At 49.1% G+C, this 22223-nt stretch overlaps 8 protein-coding genes across 8 annotated transcripts; 4 read left to right on the top strand and 4 right to left on the bottom strand.

Annotated features, from left to right (window-relative positions):
- Positions 1 to 248: 248 nt before the first annotated feature.
- PEX2_071650 (uncharacterized protein) lies at positions 249 to 2064 on the bottom strand (the record flags this gene model as incomplete). The annotated part of the gene is made up of 6 exons (XM_016744435.1): positions 249 to 385; positions 552 to 595; positions 644 to 819; positions 901 to 1148; positions 1445 to 1869; positions 2024 to 2064. 6 exons carry the CDS (start codon positions 2062 to 2064, stop codon positions 249 to 251), a joined length of 1071 nt encoding a protein of 356 aa, XP_016597019.1.
- Positions 2065 to 2506: 442 nt separating this feature from the next.
- On the top strand, positions 2507 to 6822 carry PEX2_071640 (uncharacterized protein; the record flags this gene model as incomplete). Its single annotated transcript, XM_016744434.1, has 11 exons — positions 2507 to 2689; positions 2748 to 2796; positions 2849 to 3027; positions 3124 to 3296; positions 3348 to 3742; positions 4084 to 4138; positions 4221 to 5247; positions 5306 to 5428; positions 5489 to 5539; positions 5601 to 5725; positions 5781 to 6822. 11 exons carry the CDS (start codon positions 2507 to 2509, stop codon positions 6820 to 6822), a joined length of 3402 nt encoding a protein of 1133 aa, XP_016597018.1.
- Positions 6823 to 7490: 668 nt separating this feature from the next.
- PEX2_071630 (uncharacterized protein) lies at positions 7491 to 9614 on the top strand (the record flags this gene model as incomplete). Its single annotated transcript, XM_016744433.1, has 1 exon — positions 7491 to 9614. One exon carries the CDS (start codon positions 7491 to 7493, stop codon positions 9612 to 9614), a length of 2124 nt encoding a protein of 707 aa, XP_016597017.1.
- Positions 9615 to 9987: 373 nt separating this feature from the next.
- Positions 9988 to 10389, bottom strand: PEX2_071620 (uncharacterized protein; the record flags this gene model as incomplete). The annotated part of the gene is made up of 1 exon (XM_016744432.1): positions 9988 to 10389. The coding sequence occupies one exon, from the start codon at positions 10387 to 10389 to the stop codon at positions 9988 to 9990; it is 402 nt and encodes a 133-aa protein (XP_016597016.1).
- A 526-nt stretch (positions 10390 to 10915) lies between these two features.
- Positions 10916 to 12284, top strand: PEX2_071610 (NAD(P)/FAD-dependent oxidoreductase; the record flags this gene model as incomplete). The annotated part of the gene is made up of 3 exons (XM_016744431.1): positions 10916 to 11020; positions 11074 to 11199; positions 11289 to 12284. 3 exons carry the CDS (start codon positions 10916 to 10918, stop codon positions 12282 to 12284), a joined length of 1227 nt encoding a protein of 408 aa, XP_016597015.1.
- Positions 12285 to 12597: 313 nt separating this feature from the next.
- On the top strand, positions 12598 to 13160 carry PEX2_071600 (MAPEG family protein; the record flags this gene model as incomplete). The annotated part of the gene is made up of 2 exons (XM_016744430.1): positions 12598 to 13025; positions 13148 to 13160. 2 exons carry the CDS (start codon positions 12598 to 12600, stop codon positions 13158 to 13160), a joined length of 441 nt encoding a protein of 146 aa, XP_016597014.1.
- A 295-nt stretch (positions 13161 to 13455) lies between these two features.
- PEX2_071590 (HECT-type E3 ubiquitin-protein ligase) lies at positions 13456 to 17135 on the bottom strand (the record flags this gene model as incomplete). The annotated part of the gene is made up of 3 exons (XM_016744429.1): positions 13456 to 14378; positions 14428 to 16542; positions 16601 to 17135. 3 exons carry the CDS (start codon positions 17133 to 17135, stop codon positions 13456 to 13458), a joined length of 3573 nt encoding a protein of 1190 aa, XP_016597013.1.
- A 1096-nt stretch (positions 17136 to 18231) lies between these two features.
- PEX2_071580 (60S ribosomal eL15 domain-containing protein) lies at positions 18232 to 21341 on the bottom strand (the record flags this gene model as incomplete). The annotated part of the gene is made up of 8 exons (XM_016744428.1): positions 18232 to 18372; positions 18438 to 18664; positions 18757 to 18913; positions 19125 to 19211; positions 19283 to 19393; positions 20073 to 20569; positions 20621 to 21161; positions 21234 to 21341. The coding sequence occupies 8 exons, from the start codon at positions 21339 to 21341 to the stop codon at positions 18232 to 18234; spliced, it is 1869 nt and encodes a 622-aa protein (XP_016597012.1).
- Between the last annotated feature and the right edge of the window lie 882 nt (positions 21342 to 22223).

Genomic DNA, 22223 nt, shown 5'->3' with positions numbered 1-22223 from the left:
TGGTAAGTACAACCAAAGAGATCTCAGGAGCGATGCCTAAATTAGGAAGGCGGACCTCAAATTTCATCCAGGCCAGTGGGGAGGTGGGTCGCTATAGCACAACCCTAAATGAAGCTAAATGAGTACATACATATCAAAAGTTACAGCGGTACGGAGTACTATTGACTTGGTTTATTTAAGCAAGCCTCAAATAAGTAACATGACCATCATACGGTATCCGGATACGGAGTACTCCGTACTCCGTAGATCTATTTCAAATAGAATGCCAAGTCCGCACCATCTCCTCTTTCCCACGCTAGTTCTCCATTTCCAAGATATGAAGCCGGATCCGAGCTGTTGTTGTACCGGATATCAAATTCTTCACCCCGAATATTCTCAATAGCCTCTATTCTCAAGTTAGTACATCATAAGACATTTCTACCATGCCAATCGTCAAACTTGCCATTGTAATGTAATACACTACCTAGATACATCGCCGTAACAGCTTGTCTGTTGTTATACCAAGCATCAGCCCTTGCCCCAAATGGGGCGTTCTAGACCCGCTTGCGCACGACGGTTGTAGTTTCGAACAGCGGAATCGTTTACTACTACGGACCTGTTCAGTTAGTTAGAGATTATCTATCTAATCTCACACAATACTCACTTGATATCCTCCCGTGCTATCTTCTTCGTCCATTTCAGCATGTAATTGGCAGTCCAGCTGATCATCTGCGGCACGCTGCCATGGCCAATGGGACAGTTGGGCCCATTGAACATGAAGTAGTTTGCTATTCCGCCGCCGGCGCAGATAGAGAAGTATGCCTCGGGTGTCTCCTTCCACTCCACATCCAGCCGTCAGCCTTCTCGAGCAGCCAGCTCCCACCCGGGAACGAAGCTAGTCTCAAAGCCAGTCGCGCAGACAATCCAGTCAAACTCTTCTTCACCCGCTGCCGTGCGAATGTCGGCCTTGGTAATCTTATCAATGCCTTCAAAGCACCATTCGGCATTTGGCTGCTGTAGTGCCTCGAGATATCCACCACCGGCGTTCAGTCTGCGACATCCAATTTCAAACTTCGGGATAAGTTTGTCAGTAAGGTCAGGGTTCTCACTGAGATGCTGGCGCATAAGCCCCGAAATTGCATCAACATCAAATAGCAATTTATTATGCTCTGCGCCACATAACATCAGTCGATAGACGGTGTGAACACTTCTCATAATTAGTCTGATTTAATTTAAAAAAAAGCAGTCAGTAACCTGCGAGCAGTCGACCCGTTTCCTGTACTCCAGGGATTCTTGGGGATCTTCTCGGAACTTCGCTTTTCTCTTCTTCGCTATATTCGAAGTTGGTTCCCATTCCATCCTTCGTGATATCTGGACAGAGATTGACCAACACCCAGGTCGGATGGCGAATGTAATTGACAATTCTGGCAGCCTTGGAATGGAGCGCAGGAACAACTTGGAATACCAGATGAGCCATTGCCAAGGACTGCTATCTTCTCATTGGTCCAGTCGTACGCCTTGTCCCAAGCAGCTGTGTGAACAAGCTTTCCAGTAAATTGGTTCAACCCGGCGATGCCCGGCATCTTCCATTGATTGAGAATACCAGAGCCATTGGTAAGAAAGTCTGCTTCATCGTGTATGATCTTGTCATTCTGTTTCAGCTCGAGCGCCCATTTGCATCGCTCCTGATTCCAAATAGACTTGACGAGCTTGGTATCAAATACGATCGGTTCTTTCAATCCATACTTGTCTACCGTATCGACAATGCATTTATCAATCTCGGCACCATCGGCATCGCATTTGGACCAGTTTGGATTAGGCTCGAATGGAAAGATATAGCTGTGCGCAGGAACATCGCATCCGACGCCGGGAGCCTCCAACCTCCCAGTTCTTTTCGTAGATTATAAAATTCACGAAATGAAGTGGATGCTCTTGTTTCAGTTAATCTGTAATAATCATGCTAGAGAAACTGCACCTATGCAGATGACTCGGAGTTTGCGCTCTTTAAGAGCATATTGACCGGGGTCGATATTGACAGTCTCACTGTAAAGGAATTCGTTGGACGCCATGGTGGATGTTGCGCATCAGTGGAGGTTTTGTTTTTTCCCTATCTGTCTCTTATCCCACTTTTCACCGTTGTAAAAAAAGCGGAAGACTTCCGGGCCTAATAAATTACTCCGAACTCAGGGGTTGGCCCCATACCTTTAGTGTTGAGACAGTAGTACATATTAGCGTTGACCGGGGTTTGAATTAGACCCGAATCCTTCTCTGTGAGGATTTGCAGCCACGTCATAGGCCGATATCATTTGATGGGTTTCATCCAAGACGGGAAGTGGAGGCCCGAATGATATTGTCCACGCGCGGTATTGGGGCCGTTTCTTGGCCAGGTATTTCAAAGCGTGTGAAGAGATTTAAAGTATGTAAGTATGTAAGTATGAAATTCTTAATTTGGGATTCAATTAAAAGCTAGGTCCTCCTGTGTTCACCTTATTTTCATCGGGTGTGACTCTTTCAATAAATTTTCTATATGGCGCTGGATGAGCCTCCATCTAAGACGGATGTATCCGCCAATCACGGACCATTGCAAATTGGTCCTGTGATCGCAACCTATGTCATTGCGGTGATAGTCGTCTTGCTTCGGTTTTACACAAGATTTCAGGTGCAATCTGTGCGAATACTTGCAGATGATTGGATGATCGTGGTTGCCTTGGTATGTTGTCAAAGAAAAGAGAAGGAATCTGTCGACAACTGAGCTATGTTTCTAACAGATATCTATACAGCTGGCTGTGACCGCAGGCTTCGCTTTGATTGTGGTTGGTATGTGTACATCAAACGGCGTAAAGCGATCTCAATTCTGACTTGTTGATAGTAAGTGGAAATCCCAGTCTTGGGAGGCATATATGGGTCGTCCCTGGAATCGAGGTCGAGAACATGATGCGCATCCTTTTCGCCTTCGTCCTGCTCTACGTGCTCAGCACTCCTCTCATTAAAATATCTATCCTCCTCTTCTACCGCCGTATCTTCGGCATGACCTTGTCAATCTGGTTCTGTATGTTTCTGTCCGTTGGATATTTTCTCTCTGGCACGGTCGCCTTTCTGGTTTGCTGCAGACCAGTTTCGTACTACTGGACACAGTTTACAGAACCCAGTGGAGGAAAATGTGTCTACGACCTCTACAATTTCTATATCGCCTATGCTGGGGTGAATGTAATCACAGATATATCTATCTTGATGGTTCCAATCCCTATTGTGTGGAAGTTGCAAATGCGAAGGACACAGAAATTCTTAGTATGCGGCATCCTTTTGATAGGAGGAATGTATGTCACCTCCCAAGCCAAGTGTATTTGGCCCAAGCTCATATTTCCTAGTGTCTGCATTGCAAGCCTCGTTCGAATTTATTACATAACGTTCATCCGATCCCACGACTACACCTGGGTCATCGGCAACGTCTTCATCTGGTCCAGCATTGAGCCCGCCATTGGCATCTTATGCGCCTGCCTTCCAACATTACATCCACTGATCCGCTCCGTTGTAACTCGCGTGTTTGGCACCAGCTCGGCGAGGTATACTGGGTCAAAGAATAAGGATGCAACGAATAAAAGAACATTTATTCGCAGACAACGGCCACTCGATTGGGACGAGACCTTGTTGACTACACATGACATACAAGTCGAGATGAGCGGAGTCAGGAGGGATCATGGCGCGGATGGGCAAATTGTAGTGGACATGGATTTTCGAATCGTCGAAGAGAATAATCAATTGAGTAAACCTTAAACGGGTAAAGCATTACCCGGGAAATGGTTTACCCGCTAAGGCATACATTTTGGTGCCCATTTTCTCAGGTATTTACCTTCCTAATACAGTCAAGTCAACCTTGGGGCATGCTGACTAATATATGTTTCCCCTCCAGGGTTCCCTCAGAGCAGGCCTCGAGGGCTACATGTACCATAATCATCCATATTTCCGGGAGCGCCGTGATGGTGTTAAAAAAATGTTCCATCTGTTCGCGGGTGTTCAAAAAAACCGAACATTATAAGAGACATGAGCGGTCGCGTTAGTCACATCGAACCCCTGCAAGAGCTATAATCTAACATGCAAAAACAGACACCAAGGAGCGCCCATATGAATGCAATGTCTGCCACAAGCGTTTCTCTCGAAGGTAAATACCGTTGAAGGCGCATGTGAATTGTAACAATATTCAAAGTCTTATGTTCGAATCCCTAAATTTGATGAGCATACAGCGATGTCTTAAGCCGACATGCCAAAGGCCATATTCAAGCCGATGCAACAGCCGGTCCATCGGAAACGCCAAATCGACAGCCATCAGTAATTGCGGGTGCATCATCAATGATCCCCGGATCAGGAAATAGTCTCATCAGCACAGAAGCACAGATTCCACCTCAATCTACCACTTCGCGAGATGCTCTCACATCAACTGGGTTCCCATCGTCACTAGATTACCTAGCCGACATTTCAGTCCACCATGGCCGCCCCCAGTCAGACCTTGGAGTGATGACGATGGACGACCAGCAGCAGTACTTTGGATGGAATGCAGTCACGGCTGCAGATCAGGTGTCGCACCGAGCTGGCTTGGCCTTTGATCCTGGGCCAAAAGACATGCTACAAATGTGGCTTGAACCTCGCACGGATTCAGGGTCAAACGACTCGCTAGATATGATGCGCGATAGCCATTTCCCTCTGATGGGTGACAATTTGATGATTACGCCGGACCAGCAGAATCGACATTCAGTTGACAGCAGCGATGACATTCCCAATGAACGCTTTGCTAGAGTCCAGCAGTGCTGGCTAGCACCACCGAACACTGGGCGTCTTATCAACAGTTTATGGCGGGATATCGCAATGTCGCCTGTTGATAATATCTTCTCCGTCCGGTCATCACACCTTCCCAGCGAGCCAAGTGTCGCTCAAGGATCGCGGTGTGGATTCGATGAGGATTGCAGACGGCGTCTGCAGGCGGCTTTTGGACCGATGAATGTTTCTACACATATGCATTCCCCCATAAATAGGAACATTCCTCCAGCCACGCCTACCTCGACCTTGAATCATTCTGATTTTCCTCCTGCTGAGATCTTGGATATGGCACTCGACTTATTCTTCCGTCTCTTTAATCCCCTCTTGCCGTTTGTTCATCAACCTACTTTTTCGGCAAAGAAGGCGCGACCATCTCTCTTATATGTCATGACGCTGGTTGGCATGACATTGCTTGGCACCAAAGGAACAACTGCGTTTGTGTCCAGAAATTTCTCCGTAGGTCAAATATTTCTAAGTGTGTCGTATATGCAGGCAGCTTACCGACAGTCATTAGGGCGCTTTGGACAAGGTCACGGCTGAATTTGCTCGATGCTCAATGGGACTTGAGAGCGCTTCCGGCACTATGACATTATTTGCGACAGTTTTACTATTATTAAACCTGGCCGGTTTGACCGGGGTATGAGTCCCTCAGCCTGAATTCGCTAGACTCGGGGTACTAATTGATGTCATTTTGCAGGAAAAGGCACATCTAGAACAGTGCCAACCTCTTTATATCAATGTCATGTCTGTAAGTTTTAAGGCAACTTTCTTTCCCTCTGTCACTATTCTTCTAATAACAAATACTGCAGGTCGCGCAAAGACATGGCTTATTCTCAGCCACTGAAGGACAGATCCTTGACATGACTTTGTTCGAAACAGTTCCCGATATTGATGTGAGATGGAAAGCCTGGAGCAAGGTCGAGTCGACCAAGAGGTATGCTGCAATTCCCGCTCATACAACACAACACACCACTAATAATCTTCCCAAGAATAATCATCGGACTACTTCTCCTGGACTCTTGGTACTCCTCATTCCTCTCAACGGGTCCAATCACAGTCCCAGACTCGATCCAGCTCATCCTCCCTTGCAGCGAATCCCTCTTCTGTGCCCACTCCTCTACCCAATGGACACACCTAATCCGCAGCGGCGAGCGTATCCTCTCATCAACAATTCTCGCCCCATCCGAAAACATCAAAGTCCCCGCCCTAGAAGCCCCCACAGATGACTTCTATCTACAAGCAATACTAGCAATAATCCAACTTCGCCAGTCAGAATCATACCACCGCCTCCTCTCCAACAGAGCCAGCTACCCCTTTGCTCCATGTCACACCTATGCCATGGACGGACGAGCCAGGTGTCTCCCCTCCCTCCAATCCCAGCTCATCACAAACTACGGCGAAACCCTGGACCGCCTAAACCCCAACGCTCTCATTACATGGCACAATATGTGCATGACTCTCACAGCCGATATCCAAATATTCGACCTTGCAGCTGGCCGTGCAGGCCCGGCTCCCGCGCGCAAGGCCTTTGATGACCTCCGCGAGTGGTCACAGACACCTGCAGCCAGACGCGCGTGTCTGCACGCTGCGCATATCTACAAAGTCATGACAAACCGCAAAGCTTCTGATCATCCCACGTTCCAATCTATGTGCTCGCTGTTCTCGGCCGGATTAGTTCTCGGTCTGTATACGTTTATGCTGTCGGACTCTACGAGTTCACCGTCTAGTGTCGGGTCTGTGGAGTTGATGGATGATGTCGATTGGAGATCGGTGGGGACGGAGGGGTTCACGAGCTTCATGGAGCCTAGGGGAAGTCAGACTCTCGCGCCGACGGATGATCCTGCTATTAGCTTCATTCGAAATGGGGCTACTGTCTACTTGCGAGGGCTGCCGCTTCATGGTGGGTATCAGTCTGCGCGTCGAATCATGCTTGATTATGCCTCCCTTCTCAAGGACTCTGGGAAGTGGAGTGTCAAGCAGTTCTCTTATATTTTATACATAATGAGTGATGTTCTTATGGATGTCGAGTAATAATGTCTTAATGACAAAAGAAATCTATTCTAGCGGTTTGATTGTCCTTTGTTTTTCGTTTGTTCGATACGTTCATATTGATATATTAAGGTAAAAATAATCGGGGCCTAAATCATGGAGTAAGTGCGCGTCCAGCACAGTGATCTGTAATTATCAAGTCTGGACAGCCCTCCAGCGCTGGGGTTGGCCTCGGGATAATGTCCGGTCAGTCAGCCCGTGAGGGTCCTGAGGTGCCCACCCGGGTGAGTTTAGGAGAGCCGCAAGGTCAACCCCGCTCGGTGAGTCGGGGTTGACCTTCCCAATCTTCATTAGGGCCCTGTTAGGATTGGATTTAGGGAACTTAGGGACTCAGTTTCTATCTATCCATGGATTTGACGATGTTGTATTTATATGAGCAGAATTTTAAGAGCTTGGGGAGTCCCCCTTAGCATTTTATGAGTCTCTCGGCTAATCTCCAGCTAATAGCAATACGAACGGTGTAAGATCATTGGATCCTCTTTGTGCATCTCAATCGAACTAGTCTGCCTCGAGCTAGGATCGAAGGCTTGGCTACTCCGTACATGGGGCCGAAATACGAATGGCTGACCCCCGATAAAACTCCTGGATATTACTAGGTATGCTACCTCCAGCTGTCTGCCAGATATCTACTGCCAAGCGACATTAGTGCCATGGCTCCCAGTGGCACACAAGAGTATATCCCATTAGAGGCCCTCAACGCAAACGCGAACGACGATGAGGCCGAAGTGAAACAGCCTCACCGCAAGCAAAGCAATATCTGGCACAGAATCGATATCACCAGTGTTCTCACTGTATTCCTCGGCTTCCCGCTCCTCTTTCTCGCAGTGATACTCCTGGCCCTGTTCTGGCACGAATCAATTAACGCCATCGATGGGGCAGAGCCAGGTATCTACTGGGTGCGCATCGTCAATGCAGGCTGGGCAGCGCAACTGGTGACAGTATGCACCGCCTCTATCCGAACGGTGGTGACTTTCCAGGCCGGACTTGCGACGGCCATGGTTGCAGCGATTGTTTTGGAGACCACAGGCGCCCCTCTCCTACAGGGTCCATTTTACTCCACGCTCCGGGCAGTCAAGGCGGCCCCCAGCAGCCTTTGGACCGCGACCAACTTCCAGCCTCATCTGTCGTACTTAATTTATGCACTAGTGCTCACTGAGGTCTTGGTGACAGCAGCATCCCAGTTTCTTTCCACCATCTTCCTGTCTGATTTTGGAAATGGGACCTTCTCCCAGCACAAGAACTCGACCAATGTTAGTATCCTCCATACTACGAAAAATGCCGATATTGCATGGTCGACGCCTCCTGCGGCCAGCTGGACATTTGCCGAGTTGTCGGGGTCCTTTGAAGACCGGTCAGGGTTCCATGATACCGGGCACACCTTTCGAGCTTTCCTTCCTTTCGAGGAGGAGGCGCAACGAACCAAACTACGCCAGCTCCGTGGTCCAGTACCGGTCATGGATCATCGGGTTGTCTGTGCCAGTCTGCCCCTAACGAACTTGAGCCTAGATTCGACCGTGCAGTATTATGTGCATCTGTCTGGACAGATTCCCACGGAGAACTTGACCTATCCATTTTTAATCGACTCCTACTCTCACCCCTACATCAATTTCACCTGCAAATTACCGATTCCAATGGACATGTACGACAACAACACGGTGGGTGAGACCAGTTTGTGCGCCCCCATCAGCCGCGCAAACTGGACGGTCCTCAACGAAGACCCTCTGATCCAGCCCTACGGCTTGCCCCAGATCAAGAGCCTATTCATGCTCCTCGATGTCGTTTCCACCTCCGCAATGGTGGGCACACTATCCCACATCCGAGCCTTGCAGACAATCCGAACTGATGGCCCCTGGACGATACTCTCTAACGGATCCGCCCACATCGAAGCCCTCCGCATCTCCGCCTGCCTTACCAATATCGCCACACAAACCCTCACCGTTGGAATGAGCAGCACATCCGACAACCTCGAGCCCAGGACTGCCTGGAATCACCACACCGAAAGCTTCAACACCGAGCCCTCTCGCCTCCAACTCGGCGTATCCTCCCCGGCCAACACGAGCTCCATCATCCACCGAGGTATCCTCACGCTAGAACCCCGATCCCAATGGGAAAGCTTTCACATCCCAGCTGGTACCCCAGGACTTAGTACCTTAGAACTCGGAGAAGACCCAAGCAGCTTCTTCGCAGCCATCCTCAACTTCCCCAACTTCCTCATCACCAACCTCAGCTACACCTTCGATTCTGGCGTGACCCTCTCTCGCAAGATCCCCACTATCAGCTTTGGCAACGCCCATCCGACCCTTGTGGATCTGTTCCAGGATACCCTAATTACGACGGCTAGTCCGGCGTTGGCCCTCCAGGCCCTGCTCACCCGCATCTGTCAGATGGCATACTACGAGCAATTGGTCAAGTTGACTAGTCCAATCCCGGCCGTGACGGCGTTCTCGCTCACCGCGACGATTCCGGTGCGGTGGACGGGTTTCATACTGGGGATGGTTCTCATTTTGGTTCATTCAGTTATTGCGGTGGTCGTCGTCGTTCTGTTTATGAGGTCGACTGAGATCTCGATTATTGGGAGTTATTGGCAGACGGTGGCGCAGGTGGTTTCGAAGGATACGGTGCCCATTCTGGAGGAGGCGGATCGGATGGATGATAAGGCTGTGAAGGAGTGGGCGAAGCAGAAGAAGGTGGTGGAATCATTGGACGATCGTTGGGTTGTGCGGGAGGGTGCTGATGGGCGGGTTACTTTGGGGCTTGTAGAGAATGAGGAGTAGAATATGAGTAAGTAGTACCCTGGATTTCCATGAGGTACTATGTAAAATGTAATGTTGAATGATTGATTGTCGGGGGAAAAAAAAACTTCCATTTCAGGAACGGATGGATGTCTTGTCTAGAATTTTGCAATACTGACACAATGATTAACTTGAGGGTTTGTTTCGCTTTCATTTTTACTCACCATTCTATTGTCCAGTTTAATGTCTAACACGGCTCTATGTGAACTGAAGATAAAACACTCTATATGTTATTATACTACGTTTTCGTGATTTGAATTGATGATAAAACAACTAAATTGACATCATGATGTTCTATCCAAATCTAATTCTATAATCGGTCAGTCGGAATAAACCACAGCTACCCAGATACATACTAGGCCCCGTTCACTTCCACTTCATCAACAGACCACCATGGAGTATCACCCAGAATACGCTTAGTATCAATGGTCTCCTTACCGGCCATAATCTCCTCCCAATGCCAGTCAGCAATCTCAGCTGCACGCCACATAATATGAACACGTACGAGATCGGCGTCTCCCACGACAGGTAACGAGAGACAGCACGGCTGAGTATGATGTAGAGGCATAGTGGTAATAGTGGCGACTCCAGACCGGCACTGCTCGGCCATAAGACGCATCATCCGCTCGCCGCTGTGGGGCTTGGATCGTCCGCCAAATTTAGTGAAATCTACCGTAACCCAGTGGACGTATTCCGTCACATCGACCTCGGGGATGTTGGTGCCATCGGCGCGAGAGAACATACCTGGTTGGGGCATCTTGGTTGAGATGGGAAGTGGGAGTTAAGATGGTTGAGTTGGTATGAACTTGGAGTAGTTGTGATGACTGGCTCGAGATGGACTCACGATAGGATTGTGAGGTTCACTGATAGGATGCATGGCCAATTAAATACCAACTCCAGTGCATCTTGTCGAGTCTTTGTTAGAAACAATTGTCTTCACTTTCTTTCATGTCTATATCCGAGCCTTTAGGAGTTTCCCTTTACCTCTTTGTCCGTATTTTTCCAAAGGTTAGTCCATTTGAACTCTGCCTTTCTTTTCTCTCTCTGCATATTTATAGATGCTAAATGATGAAAGATTATATTACTTTCTTTTTATACTTTTATATCTTTATAGTTCCATGGGTCGCAGACTTCTGAGTTCGATCTAAGTTCCCCAGGGCTTAGCGTGCTCCGGCCTCGGGATCGCGTCATTCCCCCCGAGATCACTCCCGAGGTCGCGGGGGTGTTCCTTCCAAATTACCACTCCTTCCTCGCATATTGCTGGTCAATTGCGCCTTCCCGATATGTCTGCACGTGCTCTGCTCAAGCAGCATTTTAAGCTTAAAAATAAGCTTCCCTCTCGCTACTTTTCCAGCACCCGATCCACCAATGCGGACTTCACTCATGCGGTAAATTGCACCCGAGATCCTAGACAGAAACCTAAGGCTAATCTCAATGAAAGGTAATTGGCGCAGGCGTCGTCGGCCTCGCGACCGCACGACAACTTGCAGCTCGCGAAGGCACCTCAACCATCCTACTAGAGCGACATGACGCCCCAGGGACAGAGACGAGCAGTCGCAATTCCGAGGTATGTATGCTATGCGATAAGGTCACCCCAACATTTGGCAACAAATCAACACAACCCAGCCAAGCTAACAACAACCCCTCGCCAACCAGGTAATCCACGCAGGCCTCTATTACCCAGCAAACTCCCTCAAAACCAGCCTCTGCATCCGCGGCCGCAACCTCCTCTACGACCTCTGCGCGCAAAACAACATTCCCCACCGCAACACAAAGAAATGGATTGTGGCGCAAACCCCCACGCAATGGGAAGCTTGTCTAAAGATCCACGCCCACGCACAACGACTAGGCGACGCGCCGACACGGCTAGTGGGACACGAGGAAGCGCAGCAGCGCGAACCAGACGTTAAGGCCGACGCCGGCATCGTCGAGAGCGAGACATCCGGTATCGTGGACAGCCACTCATTGATGACCTATCTGCAGGGCGACTTTGAGGACCGCGGCGGCGATATTGCATTCAAGACGCGCGTGACAAGCGTGGAGGCTATCGACGGCGGCCGCGGCGGGTATAAGATTACTGCTGTCTCGGATGAGGATGGCTCGATTACTTCCATTACTGCTGAGACGCTGATTAACAGTGCTGGCCATGGTGCGTGTGATATCAGTAACATGCTTCTCCCGCAAGATCGTCATTTTGTTCCGCATTATGCTAAGGGCACGTACTTCTCCTATGCGTCGTCCAGGCCTAGGACTTCGGTTTTGGTTTATCCGGCGACTTTGCCCGGCACTGGTGGGCTTGGTACGCATCTGACGCTTGATATGGGTGGGCGTGTTCGCTTTGGGCCGGATGTGGAGTGGGTGGATAGTCCTGATGATTTGGTGCCGAGCGCTGCGCGTTTGGAGCAGGCGTTGCCGGAGATTAAGGCTTATCTGCCTGGGGTCGATGTTGATGCTATTGCGTTGGATTACTGCGGTATTCGCCCTAAGTTGGGGAGGGGCGGTGCTGTCAATGAGGGCAAGGGATTCCAGGACTTTATCATTCGGGAGGAAGAGGGTCTACCTGGGTTTATCAATTTATTGGGAATTGAGAGCCCGGGCTTGACGAGTTGCTTGGCGATTGGTGAGATGGTTAATGGTATCTTGTACCGTTAGATACTGATTTCATCTTGCATTTTAGCTTGTAATTACTACATCATTTGGACGGTATATAGAGAAAACACAGAGAGGAAAAGAGCACTGCATATAGGACATTAACCAAACCATTCCTTCATTGTTCTCCGCCGAACTTAAAAAAGAGAATGACCTTAGGGTTTCTAAGTTTAGAGGAAACAAGAAGTACGTATCGAGGCTTAAGCGCCAATGATATCAGACACATGAGGTGAGATTTTAGTTCAACTGCTTATATTAACGACCAACCCCCAATCCTGACATACACCAACTCCCACATATTCCCAAATCCCCAAAAATGACATCCCTCCTCACAACCCTAGGCCTCCGCGCCTCCGTCACTCCCAACCCAAACTACGGCCCCGCATTCCTAACATTCAACTTCATCCTCGCCTACGGCCTCCTCTCTTCACGCACCCTAAAGCAATGGTACGGCCTCGACCACCAAGTCTCGCCACGCGAAGACCTGACCAAATATGGTGAGGCGGCTGTGCGCGAAGGGAAGATCACGCGCAGGCAGCTGGACATGCTCAAGCGCAATGAGTCGGCGCATGCTAACGCGGTGGAGAATTTCCCATTGCTGGTTGCTGGTGTGCTCTTTGCATCGTTGGCTGGTGTCCCCGCGCAGAGGGTCAATGCTGCGGCGTTGTCGTATACTATTGCGCGCGTTGTTTATGGGGCTGTTTATATTTATGTGGATCATCCTACGTGGAGTCAGGTTAGGGGGTTAGTGTGGTGGTGGGGGAATTCGAGTTGTTTCTTTTTGTTATGGAAGGCTGGGGAGTTGTTGGCTTGAGGTGGGAGGCATGTATGAAGCTTGGTGTATGTCAAGTGTACTGTATTCTTAGCAAAGTAGCATAGCTAGAATAGAAACAACGTGCAAGAAGGCAAATGTAAAAGAGACTATCTCAGTCATCAAGACTGAAGCAATAAACAAGAAACAAACCCCCAAGTGCAGTCCACAAAGCGAGAAATAACGGTACCAGCACGCCGTGACAGGATGAAAAGGAAAAGAAAGCAAATCCAACGCAAAGTATGAACATGCAAAGCTCGCTCCGAAGTCAACGTCCAGCGTCTATATGAGAGAAAAAAAAAACACAAACACAAACACCATGAGCCACACAAGTTCTGAGCAGTAGTATTCAAAGCGACCAAATCATTTCAAGCCAAATCCTTCGCTATTTAAAACTGCATCCCAGAGCAGCCGCTGGAATTTCTCCCGTGTAGGATAGCGGTAAAGGCCCAGAGTGTTGAAACATGTGCGCGCAATTGGGTAACGGGGACAGTCATCCCCAAGGCAAGCAAGCCGGATAATAAGGCTGGTAGCCCCCATGGCTGGGATTCGATCGCTGCCAGTGATGAATGACAGGATCTTGCGCTGATCTTGAGGCTGCGATTTCTCAAAGAAGTCCCAGAACCATCGCACCACGGGAAGTGACTCTGGTCGTGGGTGTGACCAGTTGTCGTAGGTGGCCACGGCCCGGAGGGAACTGACATCAAGTGCTTCATCTGAGCCACGGATTAACAATTCGATCTCTTCTGGTCGGAAGAGTGATAACGCATTGCCACCGCAAACCGTGAAGAAGCCGCGTTTGAAAGGTTCAAATTGTCGAGCCACAGCTGTGTCTAGCAGATATTGAACATACAAATCCACAAACTCACGCTTGTTGGAGTTGGTCACCGGCCGGTTCTCGCCATTTGAACAGAGTGGCACACTAACGATCTCGCCGTAGCGATCGACCTGGGCAACGAAATCATAGCAGAATGTCTCGGCAACATTGCCTTCGAATTCTAGTAGACCCCGGAGTCCTTTGGCGAGAGCTGGCCGGTACTCGGCAAGGTCTTCTAGGGTGCATTTGAAGGTCGAACGCATGGAGGTAGCCGTCTGTGGCCCGTTGGCGTGCGGCGCCGCCGATAGCAATTTCTTGAACGCAAACGGCGGGAGATCAACATCAAGGATGGTGGAGTTATAAATGGCAAGACCTAGAAGAACTCCAACCAAGAAGAATTGTTCGGATGACTCGAAGCAATAAGGATTGAAGTAGCAATACTGCGAATCATCATCGTAGATGAAAAGGCCTATTTTGAATTAGCGAGTGATTTCATCCTAGTATTAGAGAACGCTTACCATGGAGCGGGTCAAAGACCTCTCGGACGAGCAGAAGGAACCATTCCTTCCGCAGTCCACCAGCGTCAATGCCTTCTTCGCCTGAAAATTCGATCCGGAGACCCTTTTTGATTTCTTCTTGGCCAGTGCCAACAACTTCACTCACTCCCTTGAGACTATCTTCAATCAAACACTCGCGCCTCACCTTCAACACGAGATACTGACTAACCGCCGTGTGGTTGAGGACGCTGGTGAAAAATGCATCGCGTGCTTTCACTTCCATTTGACGACGCGCATCATGCTCCATGATATGAATCTTGGCCCAGATGCTAAGGAGGAACGGATACTGACAGAACGAAAACTTAGAGACTTTAGCTTCCCAAGTCTCGAAGTCCGTCACTAGATCTGAATAGTCCAGCAGTGTGTTGTAAAATGTACTGATCGGAATCACATGTCCTTGGCGAGGGCCTGGATTCTTGGGCATTTCAAGAGTGCGCGGTGTTCCATCGGATTTCCTCGTTGCAGAGGAGATGTTAGACGTAAAAAACAGCGACATCACTCTTGCCGCCGCTCTGATCTGCCAGTCCTCGGCGTATACAATGGGGTCTTCGGTCTTTTTGCTAGGCTTCTTATTCGTGGTGCTTCGATTAATCGCAGCGTGAAGTTCTGCGGCAGTATTTCCCGAAGCACTGGCGAAACTCGGTATTAGATCATCTCCCTCTTGAGGTTTTTGAGGGCGTTTTCGCCCATGCTGACGACTCAAACGGTAAGTGAGAAATCCACCGACAAGTTCTACCAGTCGCTCGAAATGTCTGACAGAGAAACGGGAAGCCCAAGACACCATGTAGTGATGGCAGTCATTGGGCAGGTTAGACATGAGTCCCAGAATTCGTTTGATAATTCCGTAGTGGTGACTGGAGCCCTCTACACGGGCAGGAGCTTTGGGCGACTCTTTCTGTGGAGGTTTTCCGTCCCGGGTTGCCAACTTCGGGTGGTCTTTTGGATGCGAGGGGCGCCTGTCGTCTCGATGAGACGGTGAGGTGGGCGCATGCTGGCAATAAGACGCAGGTGAGCACAATAGAGGATTCGCTAACAATATGAACAAGAACCTGGTATCTTCTGGTTTTTTCAGAACACGGCGCGGGCGCTTGAGGAGTGCCTCCGAAGCCTTCAACAGTGTCCGCTGTAAGTGTAAACGAGACTCGCTGACTTGTCTCCCAATCAAGGACGGATCGATAGACGCCCATCTCTTGGCTCGAATCAAATCCGCTTCTGATCGTGTGGGGTCGGGCTTTTTAGCGGCCCAGAGCTCAGTCCAAGAATTCCCCGCAGACAGGATCGAATGATACCACTGGGCTAACTCGGTCCAGTTGATCCGAGGACTTCGCGATGATATCATTCGAGACTTTGGGGTGCTCTTCTCTTTGGAATACGCGGGATTTTGGCCTTCGGCCTCAGCCCATTCATTCATCCACCAAGAAGAGTTCTCAGTCAAATCTCCCAAAAGAAGAGTTTTGGCATCCGGTTCAAAGAGGGGAGCGTCATGCGCTGGCTCGGGCATTGTAGTCGGTTCCATCCTCATTCTCGGCGGATTACCATTACTAGCTGCTCGAGCCGATCGAGGGGGTGGGTATGTGGTAAAAGATTCGTTGAGGCAATCACAACCTTTGAAGGCAGTGGCGATGGTATTTTCCAGCCGTTTGAAAATGTGTGTCCGATGGTCGGAGCTTTGGAACTCCGGGTTCCCAGCTTGCGAGACATCTTGCAGGTGGCAGTCTGGCTTTGGGCTTGATCGGATATCTGAATTTGCTCGGACTCTAACGGGCGTGTCATTTCCCTCCCAGTGAACGGATTGTGGTGTCAAGTAACCTGAGTTCTCTTTTGACGCCGCCAACCTTTCCCGTTCACTAGAATGGGAAGCACTACGGCTCCGAGAATCCCCAGTTCGCGAGGGTGCGAGATTATTTGGGCCGGGCTCATGAGCCTGCATTGGCGGAAGGTCAGGTAGCGGTTTGTTCTTTCTGTCGTCGTCCGGCGACAACCATGGCCGAGAGCCATTATCCAGAAGGCTATCGAAATACATATTGAGACACCCACCGATCATACCACGAGTTTGATTGGCCGTCAGAGGAAACACTGCGGTAAGAAATCAGCACACAAATCTATGAAGCAAAACTAGGATTAGTGGTGTTACCTTTGCTTGCCAACTTGGACGCTCCACCCTGAGTCCCTTGTGGAGGGGTTCCTTTTGACTCATGAGAAGTCGGCTCGAGGTCTGTGACCATCAAGCAGTCGGTGCATCTAAACACCTTCAAGTGCCGAGGCCACCGGACAGTAGCATCACAAGTCTGGCACTTGCCCTCGGCGATATCATTTCCAGCTGCTGCACCTTTCCGGGGACTTGACGACTCGGGCTCCATTGGGTAGGTTACCTCGTCATCTTCATCATCGTCAGAGTCCCAAGTCGCATGCTTGGCAGCTGTCTTATCCCGTTTCCGTCCAAAACCAGCGAACGGATTGCTGATCGAGCGTGAATGTCCTCGATGGTACGAACCCTTGGGCGTACTGCCGTTTAACGGGGGCATGGCCGAAGCATCGCGAGGCCGAACTATGCGGCGTGGGCTGATTTCGAGGCCAGGAACTTGGGAAGGGTGTAGTCCAGGAATGACGGTATTGCTAGCAGTTGAGATCGGAGGGACAGGCGGATGACGTTCAGACCTGGACGGCATGGAGGCGCATCAATTTATGAGGGTTTGATTTAACCAAATTCAACCTATCCAGTGTGGTTTCCAGCTCGTGGAGCTTGGCCTTCGTGCCAGACACATGCGAATAGATCGTGGAGGACGGAGTCGGGGGGTAAGGCAGTCGAGTAAAGTGAGCTTGGCTTCTTTGTTTGGTGAATGACAGGTTGGTCTATTACAGGGATGGACCTTCAGTAAGCAAGTCAAGTCTCACCAAATAAAGAACTAGCTCACCTCGAGGTCCAATAGAAGAGTGATGGATCGTTACAGCAGCATTTCATAGTCTGTAGACGGATTGGGAAAGCGGCCGGGGGGGGGGGGGAATGCAGTAGTTCCTGCCTCAGGCACTCAAATTCTATTTATGGATTTGTCGCCTGAAATAGAAGGCGACATGTCTATTTTTGTGAGACACGCAAATCCCGATGATCGTTAGTTAAGACATCAGTTCACGTAGAAAACCCCCCAATTTACAACGATACATTTTAGCTCCTAGCCGTAAATGCACTAGACCACTTGCTAGCGATCCGCTAAGGCACACTACTATCCGACGACGGGTGGCCCCCGCAAGTACAACACGAAAGAGACACGAAAGAGACAACAATATTCGGCCGCATTTGTGGTTTCGTGAAGTCTTTTTAATTGTATTTTTAGATGCATTTTCTTCACAGATATTTTACCTTCTTCAGTTTTGTAGATAGACAGCAGAAGAAGGCGGAGAAAGGCTTAATTTGTGAAATGTACTTTTCTATTTATAGCCAAAGACCAAAGAAAAGATCAGAGATGAACACCAGTCAGATCTCACGATGGGAATATATGTTCGTATGACAAGTAGAAAAGAAGACTAATTCAAGTTTACGCATTCTACGATACCAGTGGCATGGAGTTGAACTAGTCATACTTCGTTAATAGGGGAATTGAAAATAGAACAAGATGGCTTTTTGGCTAACAACAGAACCGGCTGGCCTGCATTAAAGTTGAGCCCAGCGTGGATAACACTGTCTGGGAAAGAAGTGCCTGAATAAATGACCACATGCTGTAACCAACATTTTCCAACCGAAACCACTGTGAAAGTGCACTACCGCACTTAACGGTAACGCCAGTAGCTCTGGGTGTTCTGGCGCTTCCAGGTGTGGCGGCGACCAGCCTTGGTGTTGTTGTAGCGGTGACCCTTGTTGATACCACGGGACTTCTTGCCAGTGGCGGTGAGGCCACGGGACTCGCGGTGCTAAAAAGAAAAACTTGATCAGTAAAGCTCTCGAGTATCACAGCTGGATTTCGAGCCAAACTCACCTTGTGAACGGGGTTACAGATCCAGTTGATGCGGGCATCACGACGGATGGCCTTGTGCTGGGGGTCGACAAGGATAACCTCGTAGTACTTGTAGGTGGAGTCCTGGTTGATCCAGTAGGAGTTCAGGACGCGCAAGTTAGCAGCGCGGCGGCCAACACGCTCCTCAGCGGTGGACTTGAGAGCACGCTGGTACTTGAGCTGGTTAACACCGTGGTTGGTGGGCTTGCCTGTTCACACAATCGCACATTAGCCAAAAAAATCCTTCAGTTCCCACAGATCTCTATAAAAAAAATCTGCTCTCGATAGGAAAGGTTCGTACCGAAAGTGGCACCCTTGGAAACAGGGCGTTTGCGGCCACCGCGGCGGACACGGGCACGGTAGATAACGTAACCCTGCTTGGCCTTGTAACCGAGACGACGGGCCTTATCGGGGCGCGAGGGGCGCGAGGCACGGTGGATGGCGTTCAGCTGGCGGAGCTATATTATGCACTCTCAGCAAAGTTCAACGAGTGTATAGCAAGACACATGAAGCCCAGAAGGGTTTTCTTGCGTGCCACAATCATTTCCGCCGAATGACTTTTGTTCGAGCCGCCTAGCAATACCACATAAAAACGGCATGTCCTAAGGCAACGCACACGAGTGCTCGGCGGAGATGTTAGGCAATCGGGGGCGAAGGGTTTTATCTCACCTCCCAGCATCGGACGCGCAGCAGGAAGCGAATCACATCGGACTGCTTCTTCTTCTGGATTTCTTCCACGTACTTGAGGGCACCCATCTGGACGGTTGTAAGTCAGAGAAATGCACTGGCGGCAGAGATTGGACTGAATGAAAAATGATAAAACGTACCTTGTCGGCTGTACGAGGTCGTCGGTTGTCGTTGTCGCAAAAAGTTCGAGGAGGAAAACGTCTAGAGGCAGAGGTTGTGTGTGGGACGCTAGCGATTAGCGAGTTGACCCACTGCGACCAATCACGGGATGAGCAAAATTAGTGCCTTGAACATCAGGTGTCAACCTTGGAATTTCATACCGCTGCCTCAGGCTTTCAACTCTAAATTGGTACGCTTTCATTCATTTCCTTCCTTGGGCAAGGAAGGGCCCTTCTTCAAAGATTACACTTTTTAACGTTTTGCTCCTCGGTATCTATTGGGTGGTTTGTGTTATAGGCTAATGGCCAGAAGTAAAATGACATACAAACCGAACCCATATAAGTGGCCCACTGACTTTGTAGTTCCATAATTGGATACTTCTGTTGAAAATTTTTAATTTTGAGATACATTGTCCACATATCCCATCAGTAACTATCAAATTATCATACAAAAACATTAAGATCGTCAAATCACCTCGCTCAGTAAATGCAACTAATGATCCTCGCTCTCCCCATGCTGGCACAGAATGCATAGTCTTCCAAAATCAAAAAAAATCAAAGAACTAAAAGCAATTAAAAACAGTATCATGTGTTGCATTCAAGGGCGCCTCGAAAGATGCTCTCGTTCGACCATCTCATTGGTCACAGAGATGTAGTATGAGCCTGCTGGCAAAACGCTCTTCTTGCATAAAGGACAAAGACAACAGTTCTGGATTAGGAATGGATCGATACACGCTGCGTCAAATATGTGTCCACAGGGCAGTTCGCGAACTGTAGATGATCCAACAACAAAATCGTCGAGGCAAATAGCACAAGTTGTCTGGGTATGGCTCAGGCGGTACTTGCTTCTGCAAGAATCATTCTGTTCAGGTTTGATCATCGCGGCTTCGGGTTTCTGGATACCAGCATCGTCCTGGGCATGGTTGTCTTCGTTAGGCAATAGGGAGTTGGTCTTTTCGCCAGAATCATGCTCAATTGGGCTTGCCAATGTATCATCTTGTAAAACCGTTGCTTCTGCTGGAGGCTTGATCTCCAAGTATGTGTAAAGTGGCATTTTGTTAACAACCTCTTGAGGAGCCGTCATTTGGTTCAATGCCAAGGCCTCGATGTCGACTTGACCTGCATTAATACGTCTCTGGAGCTGAGCCCGTCTCTTGCGCAGGACAAGTCTATAAATAATGATCAGGAGGATACTGAGTATAAGAACTGTCCCTGCAATTGCAAGTACAAAACTCCAGACGCTCGTCGACGAGGTTGTACCTTCTTCGCCTACGATATGTGAGCATGAATTTCGATGGTGACAGATCCTTGTGTACCTACCAGTTTCAATCCTGGCAAACAATCGGCTCGTCTCGGTCTGTAGCGCAAATTTTTCGGTTGAGTTGTCTCTCTTGTCTTCGGGTGTCGCATTTGAATACCACGAAAGATCATTGATCAATGAGGTTCCAGCTGGGCCTGAGATGGCATACACTGGGTAATTGTTGTCCATTCTCCATTTATCTCCATCGTTGATTGCCCAACGAGAGTCGTTTGAGTCAGGTGGTATGCCGGTCTCGTTGTCTGATGGCTGGAAAAAGATCATAGCATGCGTGCCGACCTTTTGGGCGGCAGAGAGGAACGATAGCGAACATTCGGCAGTTACCCATGGAGCAAGGCCAACGAGGGAGTATCCGAATTCTGACACATCTTCATAGCGGGTCACGTTTGACGGCACGGATGGAGCAGTAATGTCATAGCACGGATCGTGCGGATCTAGACTGGGTACAAACAAGAGGCCTGATACCAATCCGTCCTTAGGAATGCTATTGCTCGATATCGTTTGGACCTTACGGTCAAGAACAAATCGATAGGCGACATTTTCCTATGCAATTTCGCAAGTTAGAATCTGCCCCAGAGGCTGTTGTCAAATTCGGAATGAATAAGATATGCTTACTTCGACTGACGAGGTGGTATTTGAAGCTTGCCCTTCACCTGCCCAAAGCGTAGCCACTTTACCCACGGAGTTCTTTTGCGTAGACATAGTGGCAGCTGACATGATCATTGATATTGGGCCAAGTGAATAGTGACGATGAATGCCAAATAATATCCTTAGGATACACTAGAGGTTGAATGGTTGAGACCAGTGAGGAAGGCGGGTGCATAGAGGAAACAAATTGAATATGAAAGAGTTTGAAACCGGCAACCACTCCGGTTTTAGGCAAAGTCGTTTGAGACTTCAGTCAGCCCTGAAGCATCCCATACATATCCATTGCTATTTAGAGCTCTGCAGCGGAAGAATGCGAGAGTCAATCGGGACCGTCACAAGAATGTAGAATAAGCCTGGTTCAACCACGAGGCAATAGGCAAAACGCCTTGGCTAAAATACACTGAGTTTCACATTTCGAAAGAAATCTCCGTGAACGAGTAAACAAATAATAATGGCCGAGCGCGTGGTCTACATCGTATACTTCGCTAAACATGGCCGTTCGCGGTAGACCGTTTATGGAGATGATCATCAACAGGCAACTTTTCAAGCTTTTGAAATTGGTATTGGGATTAGTGAGATTACGTTAGAAATAGTAGTTCTTCAACGCTTGCAATTCATAAGAGACCTTGTTTGCTCTCTAATGCCTCATCCCTTAGAATGTGTTCGGAGTAGCCGACATTCGGGTTTTCTCCCCAGAACTGTAGGAATGTGTGTCAACTTTCAACCTTAACCACATTTTTGGGCGCTAGGCCATGTGTGTGAGCCTTCAACTGGTGAGGCGCAAGCGAGGCGCAGGCTTGATAGTGTTTCGTAGAATGCAAAGAATTGAAGCATCTCAAACCCAATTTGGTCATTCTCCAGGGCTCAGGAACCAACGAATCGAGTGATGTGCACGTGATGATAGGCTTCGTATCGTCATCACGTGCTATACACTCTGGCCGACCGCCAGCGACCGCC

Source organism: Penicillium expansum (assembly GCF_000769745.1).
Source record: "Penicillium expansum strain MD-8 chromosome Unknown contig238, whole genome shotgun sequence".
Classification (NCBI taxonomy): Eukaryota; Fungi; Ascomycota; class Eurotiomycetes; order Eurotiales; family Aspergillaceae; genus Penicillium; species Penicillium expansum.
The sequence above is the reverse complement of the archived record's forward strand: the minus strand, read 5'-3'. Positions and strand labels throughout refer to the sequence as shown.